We start from the raw sequence: 21964 nt of genomic DNA, 5'->3' as shown, positions 1-21964 counted from the left end.
CCTGTTGGTATGCTGACTATCAGCATTTGCCAGATCTGACCATCAGAGGCCTTTTGAGTAACCAGCCATTACAGGCTTGTCAACAGGGCACACTGCAGGCTTATAACAATATTAGAACTGCTCATACTAGTTGCTGTCTTTGATTATTTTTACACGTACTGCAATTGGCTTTTGATGCAAATGTCTTTTCTGAGATGCTAAGTGATTAAGTTTCTTTCCATTGTCAGCCTTTGTCGACAATAGCTCAGAAGGAGACTGAGGAAGACCTCCAGTTCCGCCGTATTTTTGAACAGATTTCAGGAGATGTAAGTTATAATGACTGCTATTAGCACTTCCTTCCAGTGAGGTTGGGGCCAGAACCTGGTTCTCAAAATGGAAGTGGCCCCAGAGGCCTGGGGACTGCAAATGTTACACCCATATTCAGAAAAGAGGAGCAGGTTAAAGTTGACAAATATTGACAAATCAACCTAATTTCATTGGTGGGGCAATTTTAAAGTCAAAATTTCAAGATAAATTGATTATCACTTGGAAAATTTTGTGTTGACAAATAACATCTGGCTAAGAATTGTTAAAAAGACAATTGATGTTTCACCAACTTGATTGAGTTCTATGATATATATTAGTGATGCATGCATCTAAGTTTTCAAATGACAGACAGAAATGTTGTAAGTAGTGACAGAATTCAGGATGATATAGACTGGTGAAATAGGCAAATACATGCTTAATGAAATGTAATGTAATGAAATATGAGGTGTTAGACTTGATAGAAATAAAATGGAAAGGCAATCTTAACTAACAGCATAATCTTAATGGGGTTGCAGAAATCAGCAGTCACCCCTGCATCAGTTGATGATACTGATTGAGGTACTACTGCTGTCACTCGACTGATATTCTTGTCATTACCTCGATAGAATTATTGAATATTTCCCCCAAGTGGCAGATGTTGTCAAATTATTGTTTTTCATAACTAACAGGCCTAAAGGAAAGTTTATTATTGTTTCAAAGTAACAAGAAATGCTGCAGAGTTGTAGTGGAGGAAAGACAAACTCTGAACTTAAGTTTGTAACAAAATGTAAGTGTTTTATTTTGTTCGCCACAGGACATGCAGATCTCTGCATTGGAACTGAAGAATATCCTAAACCGTGTTGTTAAAAAACGTAAGTACCGATTAAACCAGAAACCTGATAGGTAGAATAAAGTTGTGTGCGATAATACCAAATGTATGCAACGTTACCTCGGAAGTTGAACTATGTTTCATTTGCATGGTGGCTTTGGTGACATTCTAATTCACTTGTTTCATCTATTATATCTGGTCAGCGCTGGCTGGAACTGGAGACATTGCCCATTGAAACTGTCCTTGTGAAAGGCTAGTGAGCCACCTCTTGAACCGATGCATTTAGGTAGTGCAGGTGATGGATTTGTGGGCTATCCCTCATTTCAACGATGACATCTATTCTGGGTTGTGAGTCTAGAGTCACATCATCATAGAGTCATATAGCATGGAAACAGACCCTTTGGCCCAACTCATCCATGCCAACCAGGTTTCCTAAACTGAACTATTTCCATTTGCCCTGTGTTTGGCCCAAATCCCTCTAAACCTTTCCTATCCACGTCCTTGTTCAAATGTCTTTTAAATGTTGTAATTTTGCTCCGACCACTTTCTCTGGCAGCGCATTTCATATCGACACCACACTCTGTGTGAAAAGGTTGCCCCTCAGGTCCCTTTTAAATCTTTCTCCTCTCACCTTAAATCTATGCCTTTTAGTTTTGGACTGCCCTACCCTGGGGAAAAGACCTAGCTATTCACCTTACCTATGCCTTGTGATTTTTTGCACCTCTGAAAGGCCGCCCTTCAGCCTTTTATGCTCCAGGGAAAATAGTTCTAACCTATCCAACCTCCTATAACTCAAACCCTCCATTGTCGGCAACATCCATGCAAATCATTTTTGCACCCTTTCCAGTTTAATAACATCCTTCCTATAGCAGGGCAACCAAAATTGTATGTCTCATACTGCTGTTATGGGTTTCTATGGGGTTTTAGGCACATAGGGTGGAACATTTTGCCCATAGTGTTAGGTGCATTAGTCAGAAGGAAATGGGTGAAGGAAATGGGTCTTCAGAGGGTCGGTGGAAACTGGTTGGGCCGAAAGGCCTGTTTCCACACTTGTAGGGAATCTAATCTAATCTCATGATGCAGTGGGATTTGTTTCCGTTTGTTTTGTATTGTCATTCTGCCTCATCATTCAGATATTTGGACTGAAAGCTTGATAAAAAAGATATCAATATTTTGAACATTTGGGAGCAAGTCAGTCAGTCAGTCACAGGGTACTAGCATGGACAGAGGATTGACTGACTGGCAGAAGGCAGAGAGTGAGGACAAAGGGATTTTTTTTCAGTTTGGCAGTGAGCAACTAGTGGAGTTCAGCAGGGGTCCATGTTGAGACCACAATTATTCATGTAATACATTAACGATCTAAATGAAAAAAAACAGAGGGCATTGTTACTAGGGATAGGTGGGTGGACAGGTGGTGTTGAGGAAGTGGGCAGACTGAAGAAAGACTTGGACAGGCGAGAAGAGAGGGCAAAGAAGTTGATCAGTGGAAAAAAAATGAACAATTAAGGTTCCCCCAAAGAGTCCGTGGAACATTGGTAGTGCCCTACCTCTGAGCCAATAGGTCTGGATTCAGTTCCTGACTGCCTAAGAGATGTGTCATTTTGTGACTGAAAAGGGGCCTCTTAATGTATTATTGGTTCAAGATGCACTGTTCAAAGAACCTGCAAACTGTATAGGAATGTCACTATAATACATATAGGCAGTGGGATACTCCAGACTTTATGAGAGGAGGTTTGCACTCCTACTGTTCTCTGTTCCTTTCCCCTTTCATTCCTTTCCATAATATTAAATTTTTTTTTTGATGCATAATTCACTGATTGTGAGTAATAGATGTTCTTTGTCCTCAGACAAAATGAAAACCGAAGGGTTCAGTCTTGAGTCTTGTCGTAGTATGGTTGCCCTCATGGATGTATCCTTTCTTCTTCTCTGTTACATTCATTTTTTTTCTAGGTGATTGTCTAAGGCATGTTTACCTTCACTTCAAACTCAACAAAATGTCTTAAGGATTCAATGATGTAAGTTGGTTAGAGGTGTGTCTTTAACTCCTTTGAAGACTTAAGGGAACAGTGCATGATCAGTCTGAAATGCAAAGGTTCTGTGTTAGGTTGTTGGCCAATATTGAGACAGTTATTTTCCAGGCTGGATAACCATAGGTGCTATACAATTGTTCTCAGTACCATTTTATTGGAGAAGGGATCAGCTGACCTCAGTTTTGCATGTAAATCAAAATTTTGGAGTTAGCTTATGTATCAACGCAATTTTCTTTTTGGTTTGCCTTTGTTTGTCTTGTTTTCTCCTCTTTCACTCTGATGGAGCTGACTTGCATTGGTTCAATAGGCACTGACGGGTCTTCAGTGTCTTGCCAAATGGCTGCTATTCATATGTGAGTCTTGTATAATTGGTGAACTGTAGGGCATATCACAGCAGGACACAAAGCAAGATTTCAGTGAATCCCTCTCTCACAGCACACCCCAGGTCATCTCCTCTGCCCAGAAGCTCTTCAGCCACGTTCCTCCATCGCCAGGCCATAGCAACACGACGGCTGGAGGAAGAGCGCCTCATCTTCTGCCTATGAACTCTCCAACCACAAGGGATGAACTCAGATTTCTCCAGTTTCCTCATTTCCCCTCCCCCCAACCTTATCTCAGTCCCAACCCTCAAACTCAGCATCACCTTCCTAATCTGCAATCTTCTTCCTGACCTCTCCGTGCCCACCCCCACTCCGGCCTATCACCCTCACCTTAACCTCCTTCCACCTATCGCATTTCCAACCCCCCTCCCCCAAGTCCCTCCTCCCTACCTTTTATCTTAGCCTGCTTGGCACACTTTCTTCATTCCTGAAGAAGGGCTCATGCCCAAAACGTCGATTCTCCTGCTCCTTGGATGCTGCCTGACCTGCTGCGTTTTTCCAGCAACACATTTTCAGCTCTGATCTCCAGCATCTGCAGTCCTCACTTTCTCCACGATGCAGTCCTCACCTGATTTCCATATTCATTCAATTACTGCAGAAACTACTGGGTGACAATTGAAAGAAAGAGAAACCAGTCCCATTTCCACGACTGAGGACTGATGCTGATTGTAGCTAATTGCACTGCTTATTTGTGATCAATTAACTCAGCACCGAGTCAAGGCTAAGTTAAATTTATATTCATATCAAAAATTTAACCAAGTTCTCTGATCCCTTGCCTTTAACTTTGTTTCTGTTTGTTGTGTTTTCACTAAAACAGTTTTTCCCTTAAAATTTGCTAAGATATAACTTTACTGAAGAGCACCAGCAGTTATTGGAAATGTACTCATGAGATACAGCTTTTAATGATAATGCAGTCACCTGAAATAGTAGAGTTAATCTGCAAATGTTTGTTAAACCTTTTGGGAACAAGAGCAGGCAGAATATCACAATTCCCCTAAAATAATTCAGTTTTATTGATCTACCTTTGCCATTGTTTTTCTTTCTAGTAGGCAGCATGGTGGCTCAGTGGTTAACACTGCTGCCTCACAGCACCAGGATCCCAGGTTCAATTCCAGCCTTGGGCAACTGTCTGTGTGGAGTTTGCATGTTCTCCCTGTGTCTGCGTGGGTTTCCTCCCACAGTCCAAAGATGTGCAGGGCAGGTGAATTGGCCATGCTAAATTGCCCATGGTGTTAGGTGCATTCGTCAGAGGGGAAATGGGTCTGGGTGGGTTACTTTTTGGAGGGTCACTGTGGACTGGTTGGGCCGAAGAGCCTGTTTGCACACTGTGGGTAATCTAATCTAATCTAAACATTGTCCTTTAAACCTACTTTTAACAATTGGCTTCAATGATCTTGCCTGGTTACTTATTTCACAACTCCTTTGTCTTTTTAAAGTACTGAGCATTTTCTTGAGGCGTCTCTCACTGTAACTTTGCTGAGATTCAGGGAGCCTGAATGATTTTCTTGACCATGTTACAGTATTAGACCTGAAAAAGCCACAATTAAATTTGCAGCAAAGATATTTCTTCTTCCTGAAAACTTATTTTGACTTGCATCATCCACTGAAATGCAAAGTTATTACCATTGAAAACAAAGTCAGCTTTGTCAGTTCTGTCAATAATCCTGAAAACGTCAATCAGTTCACCATGTGGCTTCCTCTTTTCTACTGAAACCAAAGCCAAATTTTTCAGTTTCCTTGCATGATAAATTCCTGATCTCTTCAATATCTTCATTGCTCCCCTATACCTCTTGTCAAGGACAATAATAGCTTCCTTATAATGAGGTAATCAGGTAAAGGTCTGATTAATTTATTATTTTGGAATAAGGCTAACACTTTCAATTTGTTACAGACATGAGGAATAAACTGATGATGCACCAATCTAATACCGACTGCTATTATTTAATTATGTTCATTTGTTTTCATACTTACAAATTAAGTCTAGCAGTAAATGTAATAGGCCGCAGAGTCAATTTTCTGAAGAACAATATGTACTGATTTGGAGGTAATATTGACACTGTTCCATCAGAAGTCAAATGTGAATGATCTCATTACCATTGCTGGACAACCACTATTTTGTATTATCTTTCATTGTCTTCCTTAACATTACCGACGGCAGACAGATGGATCTGGAAAGCTTAATTTGATGGAGTTTAAGCAGCTCTGGAATAAGATTAAGAAATGGCAGGTATGAAGCGCTGGAGGGTTTATGGTATTTATATCATGGTGTATCATGTCTGAATTAAAATGGGTTCAACATCTTTAAAATTAGTATTTGCAAAGCATAATGCCGTCAGGTATTGCCCACTTAGGCTAACAGGACTTGTAGAAATGTTAAGCAAAAATTTGACAAGCTTCTGTCTATAATTGTAGAACTATATGGAGTCATAATTCATTGCCACCCATTTCTAATGATTTATCGCATTACCCAGGCAACTCAGCAGTGGAGGAAGTAGTCCAGATTTACGGAGTCTTCCCCTGCCAAGACCCTTGCCCCTTCTTCACTGTCACTGAGGTCAAACAACATTGTGCGCCAGTTCTTGATCAAAGCCAATTGCAAATAATTTACCTAGCTTTTAGATTTCCAGTGGAGTTAGATTTAATGTCTGCAGCATGTAACCAGGGCTGTCCTCAGGCTCTTCTTTTTTCTGCCTGATGTTTGTTTATCCCTCCATAATACGAGCATACTATTTCACAGACATCAGCAATTCAAATACCACCATCACACATGTCTCTACCGTTGTCTCCATTATCACAGCCAAGCCTGAATCTGTAGTCATGCCTACAGCACAGATCAGGGATTGAACCTACAACCTTCTAAGTTTAAATGGGGCAATATGACACTTTGTAGCGCGATCACACACTCAGCTGTTGAATGGGTTGTCCACCTGAGATAACACTTTCTCTAATAGTGTGAACAGTTTAAAACATAAAGCATGAGAGAATTAACACCTTGATGCCTCATCCATGTATGAAACAATCTGACCAGATATACCAAAAAAAAGTCTGATTTGCACTCCACTTCCTTTAAAGCATGCACTGTCAGCCAGATCAGCTGGTGATTCAAGGTACAGCATCATTACAAATTAGCATCACTTAGGACTGTTAGTTGGTGCGATTGCAATTTAAAACCACGAATAAATTAAAAATGGATTGTGGTCATTCAATATGGAGCAAAGGGGCTAATCCTTGGCGCTGAACTGTGACAGTCCCAATATGATAGTGAATATTCATGACCTCAATCTCATCACATATTCTGCCTCCAGTTCCTCAGACATAATTAAGAAACTGTATTCTGTCGTCAGTCTCTCAGTTATGATTCTGTGACGATATTCTGGCTTCAGTTCCTGAGATATAATCCAGTAACTATTCTAGCCTTGGTTCATCATGAACATATGAATTAGGAGCTTGAGTATTTCCAGGCTTTCAACTCTACCACTCGATAAGATTGAGTGATCTGTTTGTGGCTTCAACTTCATTTTCCTGTCTTACTCCTATATCCTTTTACTCCCTGATCAGGCAGGAATCTGTCAAACGCAGCTTTTAATATTTTCAATGAACCAGCCCTTGCTCTCTGGGGAAGAGAATATCACAGATCAATGAATCTCTGAGAAAGAAAACAAATCACCTTGTCATCATGTTAAATAGGACACTCCCTAGTTTTTGAACTCTGTCTCCCAGTTCTAGTCTTGTAATCACTTACTGTACCTGAATGCTAATTTATTGTGATTCATGTACCAGGACACCTTTGTCCCTCCTGGTCTTGCAGTCTATCTCTATTTAAATAATATGCTGCTTTTCTTCTTGTCAAATAGCACTACTTCACATCTTTTGCATTACACTCTATCAAACAATTTTTAGCCCACTCACTTAACCTATTTAAATCCCTTTGCACACTTCTTGTGCATACATCAGTTTATTTCTATATTTATTTTTGTGTCATCAGCAATTTTAGTATCCACATATTTAATCTTTTCCCATCCAAGTAATTTCTGTATGTTGTATCTTGTTAAGGCCCCAACACTTGCTCTTGTGCTTTCTATAATAGTTTGCCAATCTGAGTTCCCCATTTATCCCTACTGTCAGTTGACATGATACAATAGCTGTTTTGTTTCCCCTGTGCCAGATGTGCAGAAGCAAGAGATATCCTAGCTCTGCAAAGCCAGATTTCTGAAATGGCTGCCTGCTGTTCCCACATTTGGTCCCACAACGATGTTGGATAATGCGTTGAACTGGGTGACAAGGAGAAACCCGAAGAGGCTGCTCAGTTCCCTAGTTCAGCTGGGCAGAAAGCCTGCTTTGGGGCTTCAGTTTTGTGTTCATTGTTTAATAAAACATAAAATATCCCGCTGGCTCTCGCACACTCACTCCATGCCCCATCAATACCACCTTATACCCTGTGGTCTAGACACCAAGGACTCCCAAATCCTAATTAAATGGCCAGTTGCCCCTAGGAACTGGGAATGCATGTACTACCTCCAATCCCAGTCCCAATACCAGCTTTACAAATATAAGAAAGGCCAGATTTTGGAGCTAGACTTGGGATTTTGATTCCTTCTGGCATTTATTGCTGCAAGAAGGTTGCTTTCTGTCATGGTGAAAATCAGAGCCAGTAACTGTGCCACAACCTCATTTATCAGCTATGATCGAGTAACTGTATTTCTGGTCTCATGCTCACAAAGATATGTTTTCATTATGATTTCTGATTCTTTGCAGGAAATATTTAAGGAATATGACAAGGATAATTCTGGCGTAATTGACAGCTATGAAATGCGCACAGCTGTGAATGATGCAGGTGAGTGGGAGTCAATCAGGCTTATTTATCGATGGGAGTTTGGCTAATGAACGGGTTTTTTTTGTTCATTCATAGGCCGTGAGCTTTGCTGTCTGAGCCACCATTGAATGCCTGTCACTAGTTGCCTTAAAAAGGTGGTGGTGAGCTGCCTTTTTGAACTGCTACAGTCCATATGCTGTAGATTGAAAACAATTCCCTTAGGGAGGGAATTCCAAGATTTTAACTCAACAACAGTGAAGGAACAGTGATGTATTTCCAAGTCAGGATGTTGAGTGGCTCAGAGGGGATCTTCCAGGTGATAGTATTCTCATGTATCTGATACCCTTGTCATTTTCGATGGAAGTGGGCCATGGATTTGGAAGGTACTGTCTACGTATTACACCTATAGTAAGGGTGTTGCAGAGTTTTGATCCTGTAACAGTGAAGGAACAGTGACAGATATGCAAATAAGGTCAGTGTGTGGCTTAGAGGCCATCTGGTGGTGTTTCCTTGCATCTGCTGTCCTTGACCTTCTGGATGATGAAGATCACACATTTAGAATGTCCTATTAAAGGAGGCTTGAGGAGTTGCTGCAGTGGATTTTGCATGTGGTATACATTGCTGCCACTGTGTACTGGAGGTGGTGGGCATAAATATTTACGATGTTGGTACTGATCAAGAAATTATTTTATCTTGGATGCTGTCAAGGTTATTGAGTACTATTAGAGCTGAACTCATCAAGTGATGAGTATTCCATCACTGGATTCCTTGCTGCTTTGTAGATGTGGAAAGGCTGTCTGCATTCTCAGTCTCTGACCGACTCTTGTTGTCACAGTGTTTACATGGCTGGTCCAGTTTTCTGGAACTGGAGGGAAGTGTTTGGTAAGACCTACCTGAGAATTTAGTACATTTTTTTTCTGTCTTGTTCTTCAGGTTTCCGCCTGAACAACCAACTTTACGAGATCATTTCCATGCGCTATGCCAATGAAGATATGAATCTGGACTTTGACAGCTTTATCTGTTGTCTTGTGAGACTGGAGGGAATGTTCAGTAAGTGCAACACTATCCAGAATGAATTTTCCTATGTTATAAGGAATCTTTGCAGTCTATATGGTGCACTGGGTTGAACACTTTTGTGATCTGGATTTATAATCAGCACCACATAGATAGACTGAAGCCCTTTCTCTCAAGATCCAGAAAATATAGCAAACTGGAATTTTAATTTATAATTATGGTTGCATTATTCAGTGATCCCCAATTTAGCTCCACTTTGTTCTGTGAGTTCCCCTAATATTCCTAAGGATATCCCATCATTTGTTATCGATTATATCCACCTTTCCTGGAGACCTCCTCATATTGTTCCTGGTGTTGAGGTTGCTGTCATTCCTAATCATGCCCCCATCACCCCGCCGCCTCCCCCAGATATTCATGGTGACATTCCTCCACCATTCAAGGCTAACAAACTACCCAGGCAGCCACACCTTCATGATCTGTGTGCTTCTCTCCACCCAACATTTCATATTCCTATTACTTGTCCCATCCTCAACCACCTGCACCACCCAACCATCATTGCTCTCTCTCCTGCTTCAATCCAAATCCCCCGACCAGCAGTTGTATCTCCCTGACTACCAATCAACCCAACTCCGGCCTTACCATATCTAGCAATTAGAATAGCCCTGTCTTCAGTATTCCCTGCTCCTCTATGATTTCTTGTATTGTCCCCCTGCTGGACACATTGGACTCTTTGTTTGCTTTTTTGCTGCAGATGATCTTTTTTCTTATAGGCCTTTATCCCATCAATCAGGCTGCCTGTGAACAGGATACAAAAGAATACTGTGGCCTGCTCCAGAATTTGATCTTCTGGTTTTCCCGCTTCTAAACAGCTCCTCACATGGAACATCCTTCTGGGTTATATTTCAGGCTTCAGGTTTAGTCATGAACCATGTACACATTACAAAGCCACCAGAGAATAATTTCTCACATTGGTTACATATTTTTGGGTAACGATGAGTAGAGACGTAGAAAGGTCAGTCCTTGGGCAGTCACATTTTTCATGATTCTGAATGATGCCAGCAAGACCTCAGAGTCAACACGTTTGACCTTCTCAGCTAGGGGTCGGCATATGACCCAGAGAGCAATGGGTACAAAGTGGTGAGGTGGTGATGAACAATGTGACATTTGAAACTACCCTGCATTAACTAATTCTATAGTCCTCATTAAACTGATACATGTGGAACTGAGCCATAAAATGAATGAGGCATAATGTTGATTCTTGATCTCTACTGAGTTAGCAGATTCCAATTCGAAAACTGTAGGATTAAATAAATTACAACACCCGAAGCAGGCTGTTTGACCAATTAGTCCATGTTTGTGTTTATCCTCCAAACAGTTTGCCCACCATGACCCCAAGTTCCCATTATCATGTTTCCTGGATGAGGACAGATTAGGATTTGGTTGTGATGACTTCTTTCAGTGCTCAATAAAGGAACAGCTTTCAAAGCACAACTGGTTAGGCTTATACATAGGTAGTTGCAACTTGCAGTTATAGGACCGTATTCCACTAGGAGTCAGAGGAGCAAATTAGACAAGGAACAGAAGTTATATCTGTTATACATTCAAAGAGAAAATCTTTTTACATCTTTTAAATATTTGAATGATGTCTATATGGGTCTGGTTCTAAAACATAAAGGCCAAGATTGGTTCCCTTTTTAGCGTCTGGATTATTACTTTGTGATATTATCAAATAGGGTCTGTAAGAGATGCCTGAGGCTAAGTGGAAGTAGAGAATATCTGATAGTTACATGTTACTTAAAGGTAAATTGGTGAGAACTTGACCATAGGGGAAACAATAGTGTTGGAGGTGCGTGAGCTAAATAAATCTGACCAGAAAAGCATATGACTGAACTCTGACTAATCAATATTTTAAACTTTGATGTTTAACACTGCTTTCTCAAAATTATTGGGCTTAGCCAATGTTAAAATCAGTTTATGCCTGATGTTGTTTCTTAAGAAAAGCACTGTCTTTATTTATGATTTGAATGAAGGGATCAAAAGTATGTCAACTAAATAGGTAGCTGAGTTTTGAAGATAATATAAGGAGTCTACAAAAGGGATGTAGATTGGTTAAGTGAGTGGGCAAAGATTTAGCAAATGGAGTACAATGTTGGAAAGTGTGAAATTATTCATTTTGACAGAAAAATTAAAAAAACACAATATAATCTAAATGGTGGGAATTTGCAGAGTTCTGAGATGCAGAAATGATTTGGAAACACCGGTGTTGGACTGGGGTGTACAAAGTTAAAAATCACACAACACCAGGTTATAGTCCAACAGGTTTATTTGGAAGCACTAGCTTTCGGAGCACTGCTCCTTCATCAGTTGGTTGTGGAGAATAAGATTGTAAGACACAGAATTTATAGCAGAAGTTTACAGTGTGATGTAACTGAAATTATATATTGCAAAAGATCTGAATTGTTTGTTAAGTCTCTCACCTTTTAGTTGGTTTCAGTTCTTTCATATGTATAAGATGAGAGATTTAACAAACAATCCAGGTCTTTTTCAATATATAATTTCAGTTACATCACACTGTAAACTTCTGCTATAAATTCTGTGTCTTACAATCTTATTCTCCACAACCACCTGATGAAGGAGCAGCGCTTTGAAAGCTAGTGCTTCTAAATAAACCTGTTGGACTATAACCTGGTGTTGTGTGAGATGCAGAAAGATCTGGATTCATTAGTATATGAATCACTAATAGAATGTTATGGTTTATTGCGAGGGGAATTGAATGCAAGAGTATGAAGGTTATGCTTTATTTATAGAGGTCATTGGTGAAACCGCAACTAGAGTACTGTGCCATCATACTTACAGAAGGACATTAATGCATTCAAAGACGTTCAGAGAATGTTACTAGACTAATACCTGGAATGAGTGGATTACCTTGTGAGAAAAAGCTAGTCGGTCTACGCCTGTATCCTCTGGAATTTACAAGAGTCAGAAGTGACTGAATTGAAACATATAAGATCCTGAGGGGATATAACTGGGTGGATATTGAAAGGATGTTTCCTCTTGTGGGAGGATCTAGAGCTAAATGTCATAGTATAAAAATAAGGGGTTGACCATTTAAATCAGAAATGAGGAAGCATTTTTTCTCGTGAAAGGTTTCTCTGGATACAGAATCTTTAAATATTTTGAGGACAGAGGTAGATAGAATCTTGATTGCTAATAGGATGACAGATTATCAAGGGATGTACAGAAATGTAGAGTTGAGGTTAAAACCATAATCTTATAAAATGGTGAAACCAGCAAGAAGGGCCAAGTTGCCAACGGTTCTTCCTCATTTATATGTTTGTATGTATTCATTGACTCCTTTTTGTTCTTCAGGAGCCTTTCATGCCTTTGATAAAGATGGAGATGGAATCATTAAACTCAGTGTCCTGGAGGTAGGTGCAACTCGGATGACAAGTATATTTCTCTATCAAGTCACCAAAGACACAAAGATACTGTGGCTTTCTAGGGCATTTTAAATCCTGACCTATGCATCCTTGGATATACATTTTTCAAGATTTTTAAGGTATTATGCACTGCCTTCATTTCCCTTTCATAATTATCACAGAATATGGTGTGTGGATGACACCTGCAAGTTGTTTGCAAACTGACCATGGCTGATACTTGATTATTTAAGAGAATTTGACATTTTGGAAGGACAGAAAAGATTGATGCTATGGACCAGGCCAGAACCCCCTCAAAATATTTTTGAGCATACACTTTATTTTTATCTTATTTTAAAGACAGACGTGAAGTGGTGTTTTAGGTGTGATGCAACTGGTCAAACCACTGACTAAGCAAAACAGAATTTATTTAAACACTACCATTGAAACAGGAACAAAATAAAGCAGAATTTAGAGCAACTTAACTAATTAACTATTCCAATATAGTAACATCCCATAAACACACCCCTTGCCAAAAATTTAAATTCAAACACTTAGATTCTTACAGGCAGAAGGGAACAACATCTAGAGAGAGATTTTAGAGGAATCATGTACAAAGCTTGCAACATTTCTGGACTCTAATATCTTGTGACTGCTGCAGCTAAAAAAAATCTAGAGAGAAACTGAAGTGGGAGAACTGGCCACTCTCCTTCCATTGTTAAACTGTTAAACTCCCGAGACTCCTTGGCACCTCTGTCTTTATGACCTCTTCAAAAAAAAGGACAAAATAATTTTTTTAAAGTGACAGCATCATCATGGTGGAGTAAGCCTATTAACGAGTACAGCAGAGAGCAATGACTTTGGTTTGGAGTACAGGTTGTCCGCTATAACATGCATTTCATTAACTCAAATTCGCTGTATTGTGATTGATGAATTGGGGACACTGTTTTAAAGTGCAAACTTTTAAAACATGTGTTGGCTGTAGCACGATTACATTGTCAACACTTTAAGTGCTCTTTCTAAAGCAAGACTTTTCTGTTATGCAGGATTGCACAACAACGCAATCATCGTGTTACAGAAGAACTGTCTCTATCACAATGTAGAATCAGTTTTGGTGGATAGAAGAAATAGTGAAGGACAAAAGTAATGGATGCAAGTAGCTTATAGGTCTCCTGACAACAATTATACTCTAGGGCAAAGTATGATTCAAAAAATAACAGGGCTTGGAAGAAGGAATTGTCATACTGATGGGCAATTTTACTTTTCATGATTGGATAAATCAATTTGGGAAAAAGTGCCTGAAGGAGCACCTCATTTGGGACAGTTCTTAGCACAAAATCTTGTGAAACTTGAAAGAAATATTTGTATCTGGCTTCGTGGTAGAAGATACGCGAAGCATTCTAAGATTAGTAGAAAATAAAGTGGGAAAAGGGAAATAAACACAATTACTAGAGCAAATCTGATTGGCTAACTAATGGGATTAAAGGCTGACAAAGCCCTTGGACCTGATGATTTGCATTTTAGTGTTTGTAACTACATGGCTGCAGAGACAGTAGCTGCATTTTTTATAATCATTCAAAACTCCCCATGTTCTGGAAAAGTCCTAGCTGGTTGGAACACTATTTCAGAAAGGAGGGAAATAGTAAACAACAAACTAAAGCTCGTTAGCCTAATATCTATCATTGGCAAAATGCTAGCATTCATTAATAAGGGTGGAACAGCAGGACAATTAGAATATCATAATACAATCAGGCTGCATCAGTATGGTTTTGTGAGAGGGACATTATAAGGTGGATAAAGGGGAAACCAGTGTATGGAGTATATTTGGGTTTCCCAAAGGCATTCAGTAAGGGGTCACACAAGAGGTTACTGCAGAAGCTGGAGGCTCACAGTATTGGGTGATATATCAGTATGGATGAAGGATAACCAATAGGAAATGGGCATTCAAGACAAGTGGATCATTTCCAGGTGCAAAAAATATAATGATTACTTACAGTTTATATGAATGTCATGAATGAAGGCTTGAATCTTATCACAATAACATTTGTTGACAATGCAAAGACAAGTAGGAGAATTGTGAGGAGGATATAAAGTGATTGTAAAGGGATATAGATAAATGTGAAGTTTTCTACTTTGGCAGGAGGATTAGAAAACAGATTTTTTTTAAAATGGGAAGAGAATGCAAAATGATATATACTGAAGGATTCGTATATTTGCATACATGAATCACAAAATGCCAATATGCAGACACAGCAAGTAATTAGGAAATGCAGTTTTGGCCTTCATTATAAGGAGGATAGAATATAAAAGTAAGGAAGCCTTCCTACAGTTGCACAGCACAGCGAGACCACACCTATAGTGCTATGTGCCATTTTGGTGTGCTTAGTTGAGGAGCAATGTCGTTGCATTCGAAGCAGTTCAGAGAGGGTTCCTTGCATCCCCCAAATAAAAGGGCTGTTTTGTGATGAAAAGGTTAAGGTTAGTAGGTTGGATCCATATACATTGGCATTAAGAAGAATGAGAGCTAATCTTATTAAAATATATACAATTCTGAGAGGGGTTGGCTGGGTAAGTCCTGGGACAATGTTTCTCTACAAGGGGAAATGTAGAGTTATGAATGCAGTTTTAAAATAAGACATTTCCCATTTAAGATGATGAGAATAAATTTCTTCTGTCAGAGGATGGTTGGCATTTGGACTTCTGTTCCTCAAAGAGCAGGGAGATTGGATCATTTATGCTATTCAGTGCTGAGCTAGACAGATTATTGGTCAACCATGGATTCCAGTGTTATGGGGGACTTGCAGGAAAAGGCAGTTATGGTGATAATCAAACCCATCATGTATTTTTGAATGGCAGTGCAGGCCCAAAGGGCTAAATAACTAATAGCTGCTCCTATTTATCATTAACTTGTGATCACAGCAGCACTGAAGCCCATTGCACATACAATCCATGTCTGGGAACAGCATGAATTTGGCAGATCTCTTTCACCAGTTCCCCTTATCTATTAGAATCATGGAATCATAGAACCCTACTGTGAGGAAGGAGGTTGTTCAGCCCATCAAGTCTGCACGAACCCTCTGAAGAGCCAGATTCCTACCGTATCCCATAACCCCACATTTACTACAGCTGATCCATCTAGCCTATAAATCTCTGAACACTACAGACAATGTCAGTATAGCCAATCCACCTAATCTGCACATCTTTGGACTGTGGGAGGAAACTGGAGCACCTGGAGGAAACCCATCCAGACATTGGAGAATGCGCAAACTCCACACAGTTGCCCAAGGCTGGAATCGAACCTAGGCCCCTGCCGCTATGAGGTAGCAGTACTAATCACTGAGCCACCGTGTCGCCATTAGTACTGTTATTCTGGCATGTCAGTTTTTACATGTTGAGTTGTGTTTTCTAATTAGGGAGGTGGTGACTCAGCCTCCGTCTGCAGGTGCCATTCTGTAGTGAAATCAATGTAGTGGGTGGGAATCCAACTGAAAGTGTGGGTTGTTAAAATTTCTCTCCTTAGTGTGTCAAATAGTTCACACTGCTGCTGGTGCCAGGGTTGTGAAATGTGACTGGCTACTTAACGGGGTTGATTTAAATGGATTAGGATAAGGGGTACTGATTCTTTGAATGTTAAGAAGAAACTCCATTAAAAATGTTTTGGTGAATCTTTCTGATGGATTAACTGATTAGTTAGCTCCTTTGATTTATTATTTTACCATGAGATACATTTTAGAGCGTCTTAGAAAGCTTTAGAAACATAGAAACATAGAAAAAATACAGCGCAGTACAGGCCCTTTGGCCCTCAATGTTGCGCCGATCCAAGCCCACCTAACCTACACTAGCCCACTATCCTCCATATGCCTATCCAATGCCCGTTTAAATGCCCATAAAGAGGGAGAGTCCACCACTGCTACTGGCAGGGCATTCCATGAACTCACGACTCGCTGAGTAAAGAATCTACCCCTAACATCTGTCCTATACCTACCACCCCTTAATTTAAAGCTATGCTCCCTCGTAATAGCTGACTCCATACGTGGAAAAAGGTTCTCATAGTCAACCCTATCTAAACCCCTAATCATCTTGTACACCTCTATCAAGTCACCCCTAAACCTTCTTTTCTCCAATGAAAACAGTCCCCGTGCCTCAGCCTTTCCTCATAGGATCTTCCTACCATACCAGGCAATATCCTGGTAAACCTCTTCTGCACCCGTTCCAGTGCCTCCACATCCTCCCTATCGTATGGCGACCAAAATTGCGGCTGCACTAGAGTCTTACTTGATGGTTTTGGTATATTGAGTATTTTTCATTGCAGGGTGAAGGTTGGATGGTGCAAATGAAGTGTTCTTCTCTGCCTTTCCTCATATTCTTATTGTATGTTATTTTCAGTTGAGCACTCTGCGTTCCATACAGCTGGGATTAATGTTTACTCTGTCCTTATTTCCACAGTGGCTGCAACTCACCTTATATGCTTAAACGTCTCAGGACGTCTGGTGGCTTACATGCCTGGCTATTACCTCAAGCTCAACACCGAAACCTCAACAGCAGAATATGCAAAGCCAGTTTCTTCTATACCTGATGACATTCAATGGTGCTTCAGGAATCTGGGTGGAAACTAGCCTGTTATTTATTGTTAGATCAGCATGTCTTACTGCAACTTTGTGAATCTTTGCTAGGATGAGAATACAAGTTTTCTTTATCCCTCTTGTATGATTTTACAATAAAACCCCCACTATAGCCTATTTTTCCAGTGATCTGGTAGGTAGACACATTGCCTGGGTTAACATTGAGTAAAAGATTCCATCTTCACTGTTTGGTTTGTGACTGTCACTGGTTTCAGTATTCCAGAGAAGGGAAATGACGTCCACAGTTTCATTCAGTTGGCACTGCTTCATCAATAATATTTGAAAGATAAACATGGAAAGAAGGTTATCCAGTTTTATCAATTGGATCAATGGACTGAAGAGTGGCAGATGGAGTTTAATTTGGATAAATGTGATGCATTGCATTTTGGTAATAAAAATAAGCATAGGGTATATACAATTAATGATGGGGCCCTGGGTAGTGTTGTAGAAGCAGAGTGTCATGGGGTTCAGGTACGTAATTCTTTGAAATTCACATCACAGGTACACAGGAGAAAGTGAGGACTGCAGATGCTGGAGATCAGAGCTGAAAATGTGTTGCTGGAAAAGCGCAGCAGGTCAGGCAGCATCCAAGGAGCAGGAGAATCGACGTTTCGGGCATGAGCTCTTCTTCAGGAAACCTCCTTCCTGAAGAAGGGCTCATTCCCGAAACGTCAATTCTCCAGCTCCTTGGATGCTGCCTGACCTGCTGCGCTTTTCCAGCAACACATTTTCAGCTTCATCACAGGTAGATAGAATGGTTAAAAAGGCATGCTTGCTGTGATTGCTCAGAGTAAAGGTGTTAGGACTTTGGTGAGGCCTCTCCTAGACTATTGGGTACCATTCTATCACCCTGTTACAGGAAGATATTAAACCAGAGAGGGTTCAGTAAATATTTACCAGGATGTTGCCCGGAATGGAGGGTTTGAGATATAAAAATAGACAGGAAAGGCTGGGACCATCTTTCATTGGAGCGTAGGAGATTGAGGGGTAACCTTATTGAGGTTTATAAAATCATGAGAGGCATAGATAAGGTGAATGATGAAGGTCTTTTCTCTAGGATGGGAAGTTCAATACTAGGGGGCATGTTTTAAGATGAGAGAAGAGAAACTTGAAAAGGAGCAACTTTTTTACACAGAGAGTATTTTGAAATGAACTGCCAGATAAGGTAGTGGGTGCAGGTAGAGTTACAAAATTTAAAAGGTATTTGGATAAGTACATGAATAGAAAAAACTTGGATGGATATGGGCCAAATGAAGGCAAGTGGCACTAGTTTAGTTTGGGAACATGGTCGGCATGGACTGGTTGGACCGGAAGGTCTGTTTCTGTGTTTTATGACTCTGCAGCTGATTAACTAGTGTCAAGCCATTAGATACTCTAGAATGCTTGAGAGAGCATTAACTAAATTATTTGCAAGCTTCAATGTACATTTATTATCCAGCAGACAAATGATCAATAATTTCGCCCTTCCACTTTATCCCCAGTATGTGCCTATTACAGGATCAGGTTCAGCGAGGTTAGTACTGACAGTAGATCGCAAATAATGATAGCCCCACACCAAACTATTCTCTGAACTGATACAGTGAGTGGCTCAACTTTATACACCTGCTTAGTAGTTCAAGAAGAAGGCCCACTACCTTTTCAGGGTAACTCATTCTTTTACAGGAACAGCTTCTCTCTTTCCATCTATCCAACCCAATCGCGATTTTGAAAATTTAGATTGTCATTTTTTAGCCTATTTCTGTCCAAGGAGAACAGTCCCAACTTCTTCAATCAATTCTCATAACAGAAATTTCTCAATCCTGGAACCATTCTTATAAATTACTTCTGTATTCTTTCCAGTGCATTCTCATCTTTCCCATAATGTGGTGGCCAGAACTGTACATAGTACACCCTCTGATGTCTAACAACTACCTTGCACAAGTCAGCATCATCTCCTTGCTCTTGTATTCTATGCCCCTATTAATAAAATTGAGACCTCTGTATACTTTATGAAGTGCTCTCTACCTGTCCTGCCATCTTCAATGATCTGTGTACATATATACCTCAGTCCCTTGGTCCGTCACCCCCTTTAGAATTGTATTTTATTTTGTCTTTGAATGTTCTTCTCACCAAAGTGCATCATATGATATTTCTCTACATTGAACCTCATCTGCCACCTATCTGCCCACTCCATAATTTCGTCAACTTTTTGGGGGGTTCCATACATTGTTCTCCTCACAATTTACAATTCGTCCAAATGCCATATACAAACTTGGCAAATGTCCTATGTACACCATGATTCAGATCATACATATGGCAATACAAGGTACTGAGGAACTCTACTATAAACATTCCCCCAATTTGAAAAATAACCATTGACTGTTACTCTCTGTTTCCTATCAATCACCCAATTTTGTATCCATTTTGCCACTGTCTGTTTTATACTATGACCTACAATGTTCCTCACAAGCCTGTTGTGTGACACCATATCAGAACTTCTGGAAGTCTATAAATGTCACATCAACAGCGTTACTCTCATTGATCCTTTATGTTACCTCTTCAAAAAATTCCAGCAAGTTAATAAACACAATTTCCCCTTTAGAAACCTGTACTGACTTTTCCTATTCAACCCACCTTTTTCCATGTGATTACTGAATAATTATTTCTGGAGGTTTTCCCTACCACTTTAGTTAAACTAACCGGTCTGTAATTGCTGTAATTGTAATTGTTACAGTTTTTCTTGAACAAGGCTGTAATGTTTGCAATCATCTAGTCTTTCGGCACCTTCCCTGAGCCAAGGAAAGCTGAAAGGTTATGGTCAGTGTCCCCACAATTTCTACTCTCACTTCCTTCTAAATCCTTAGATATATCTCATCTGGTCCCATTGCCTTGTCAACTTTAAGTACCTTTCTTTATTAATTTTATCTCTTCTAGTAAGAGTTTCTTCTTCTGTCATCATGGCCTGGGCAGCATCCTCTTCTGTGAAGATAGGCACAAAGTATTCATTTAACACTTGAGATACAGCCTCTACTTCCATGTGAAAATCCCATTTCTTCTGATTGGCTGTAGTCCTACTTTAACCAGTCTGTAACTGTTCGTATACTATAGAAGACTTCAGGATTTACCTTTTTTTTTTCAGTTGCTAGTCTGTTCTTATACATTATCTCTGTTTCTCTTATTTGCTTTTTCATCTTCCCTCATACCTTCAGAATTCCTGTTGGCTCTCAATTGAATTTCTTGTCTTACGCCTGTCATATGCACACTCCTTCTTTCTAGTGTTAATTTCTGCTTCCTTTGTCATCCAGTGAGCTCTGGATTTGTTTGTCCCTATCTTTTCCATTAAATGGAATATATCTCAACTATACCTAAAACATATGGTATGTGAAGGTGTTCATTTGCTGTTTTTCCTGCCTACCTCTTATTCCAATCGATCCTGCTCAACTTTATTCTTATTCCATTAATGTCAGCTCTCCGCCAATTGATTGTTTCTCACTCCAGATTGTTGCATAACATTCTCCACCATTATCCTGAACCTATAATACAATGATCACTTAATTTCCAAGGATCAGATCCAATAATACATCCTTTCTTGTTGGACTGGACACATACTGTGCTAGGAAACGCTCCTGAACACAACCTAGAAACACTTGCCCATTTCTGCCATTTGCACTATCAGCACCTCAGTCCATATTTGGGTAGTTGAAGCCCTCCATTATAGCTACTCTCTAATGTTGGCATTTCTCTGTAATGACCCTGCAGATTTGTTCCTCTACATCCTTTCCATAGTTAGTGCTGTATAGACCACACTAAGCAATGTAATTGTACCTGTTTTATTCCATAGCTCTGGACAAATTAACTTCATCCCTCTGAAGCATCTTTCTTCTCCAGCAATGCAATGTTCTCCTGAACCGTTACTGCTGTTCCTCCTCCTTCCCTATTTTTCCTGATTCTCTTTAATGCCCAGTCTTGTCCTTCCTTGAGCCAGGTCACCATAACTGACGCAGTATCAGCATTTCACATTGCAATCTGTATCTGTAACTCCCTGACCTTACTTACTATGCTCAATGCATTTACATGAATACACATTTATTCTGTTTTGGACTTCCTTTCTGTCTCCTGTACTCCAACTTCACCTATTATCTCACTATTCTCTATGCCATTCCACTAAATATTAAGGTAAGATATCCCTAAGATAATCTGTTAGCCTTCATCCACCAATTCAATGTAAACAGGAATGTTGATGAAGGGCCAGAAATTGTTGCAGTGATGGGTTTGGCAGCAAGAAACAGTACTTAGATTTTTCTGCTCCCCAGTTATATTGTGCTACACTTACATTGCAAAATGCTGGAATATTGATCTGAAAACAAGTGCAGTGATATCAATGATAAAGTTAAAAATCACACAACAGCAGGTTATAGTCCAGGTTATTTGGAAGCACTAGCTTTCAAAGTGCAGCTTTGAATAAACCTGTTGGACTTTAACTTTGTACACCCCAGTCCAACACCAGCATCTCCAAGTTACATCAATGATATAATGCCTCACGAGCATCATGCTCAGTGGTCTTATTGCTTTAATCAGTGAAAAAAAAACCTCAAT

The 21964-nt window shown here is 39.9% G+C and overlaps 1 protein-coding gene across 3 annotated transcripts in view; it reads left to right on the top strand.

Annotated features, from left to right (window-relative positions):
* Positions 1-17506, top strand: part of LOC140476557 (calpain-3-like) — a 109072-nt gene extending 91566 nt beyond the window's left edge. For all 3 annotated transcript variants that reach the window (XM_072569342.1, XM_072569341.1, XM_072569343.1), the window contains 8 exons: positions 228-305; positions 1100-1157; positions 2962-3023; positions 5683-5751; positions 8280-8358; positions 9271-9387; positions 12721-12779; positions 17214-17506. In XM_072569342.1, the coding sequence (XP_072425443.1) occupies positions 228-305; positions 1100-1157; positions 2962-3023; positions 5683-5751; positions 8280-8358; positions 9271-9387; positions 12721-12779; positions 17214-17240 (549 nt within the window). In that variant the 3' untranslated portion in view covers positions 17241-17506. The remainder of the gene's footprint in view (positions 1-227; positions 306-1099; positions 1158-2961; positions 3024-5682; positions 5752-8279; positions 8359-9270; positions 9388-12720; positions 12780-17213) is intronic.
* Positions 17507-21964: the final 4458 nt, after the last annotated feature.

Source organism: Chiloscyllium punctatum, chromosome 4, assembly GCF_047496795.1.
Source record: "Chiloscyllium punctatum isolate Juve2018m chromosome 4, sChiPun1.3, whole genome shotgun sequence".
NCBI lineage: Eukaryota > Metazoa > Chordata > Chondrichthyes > Orectolobiformes > Hemiscylliidae > Chiloscyllium > Chiloscyllium punctatum.
The sequence above is the reverse complement of the archived record's forward strand: the minus strand, read 5'-3'. Positions and strand labels throughout refer to the sequence as shown.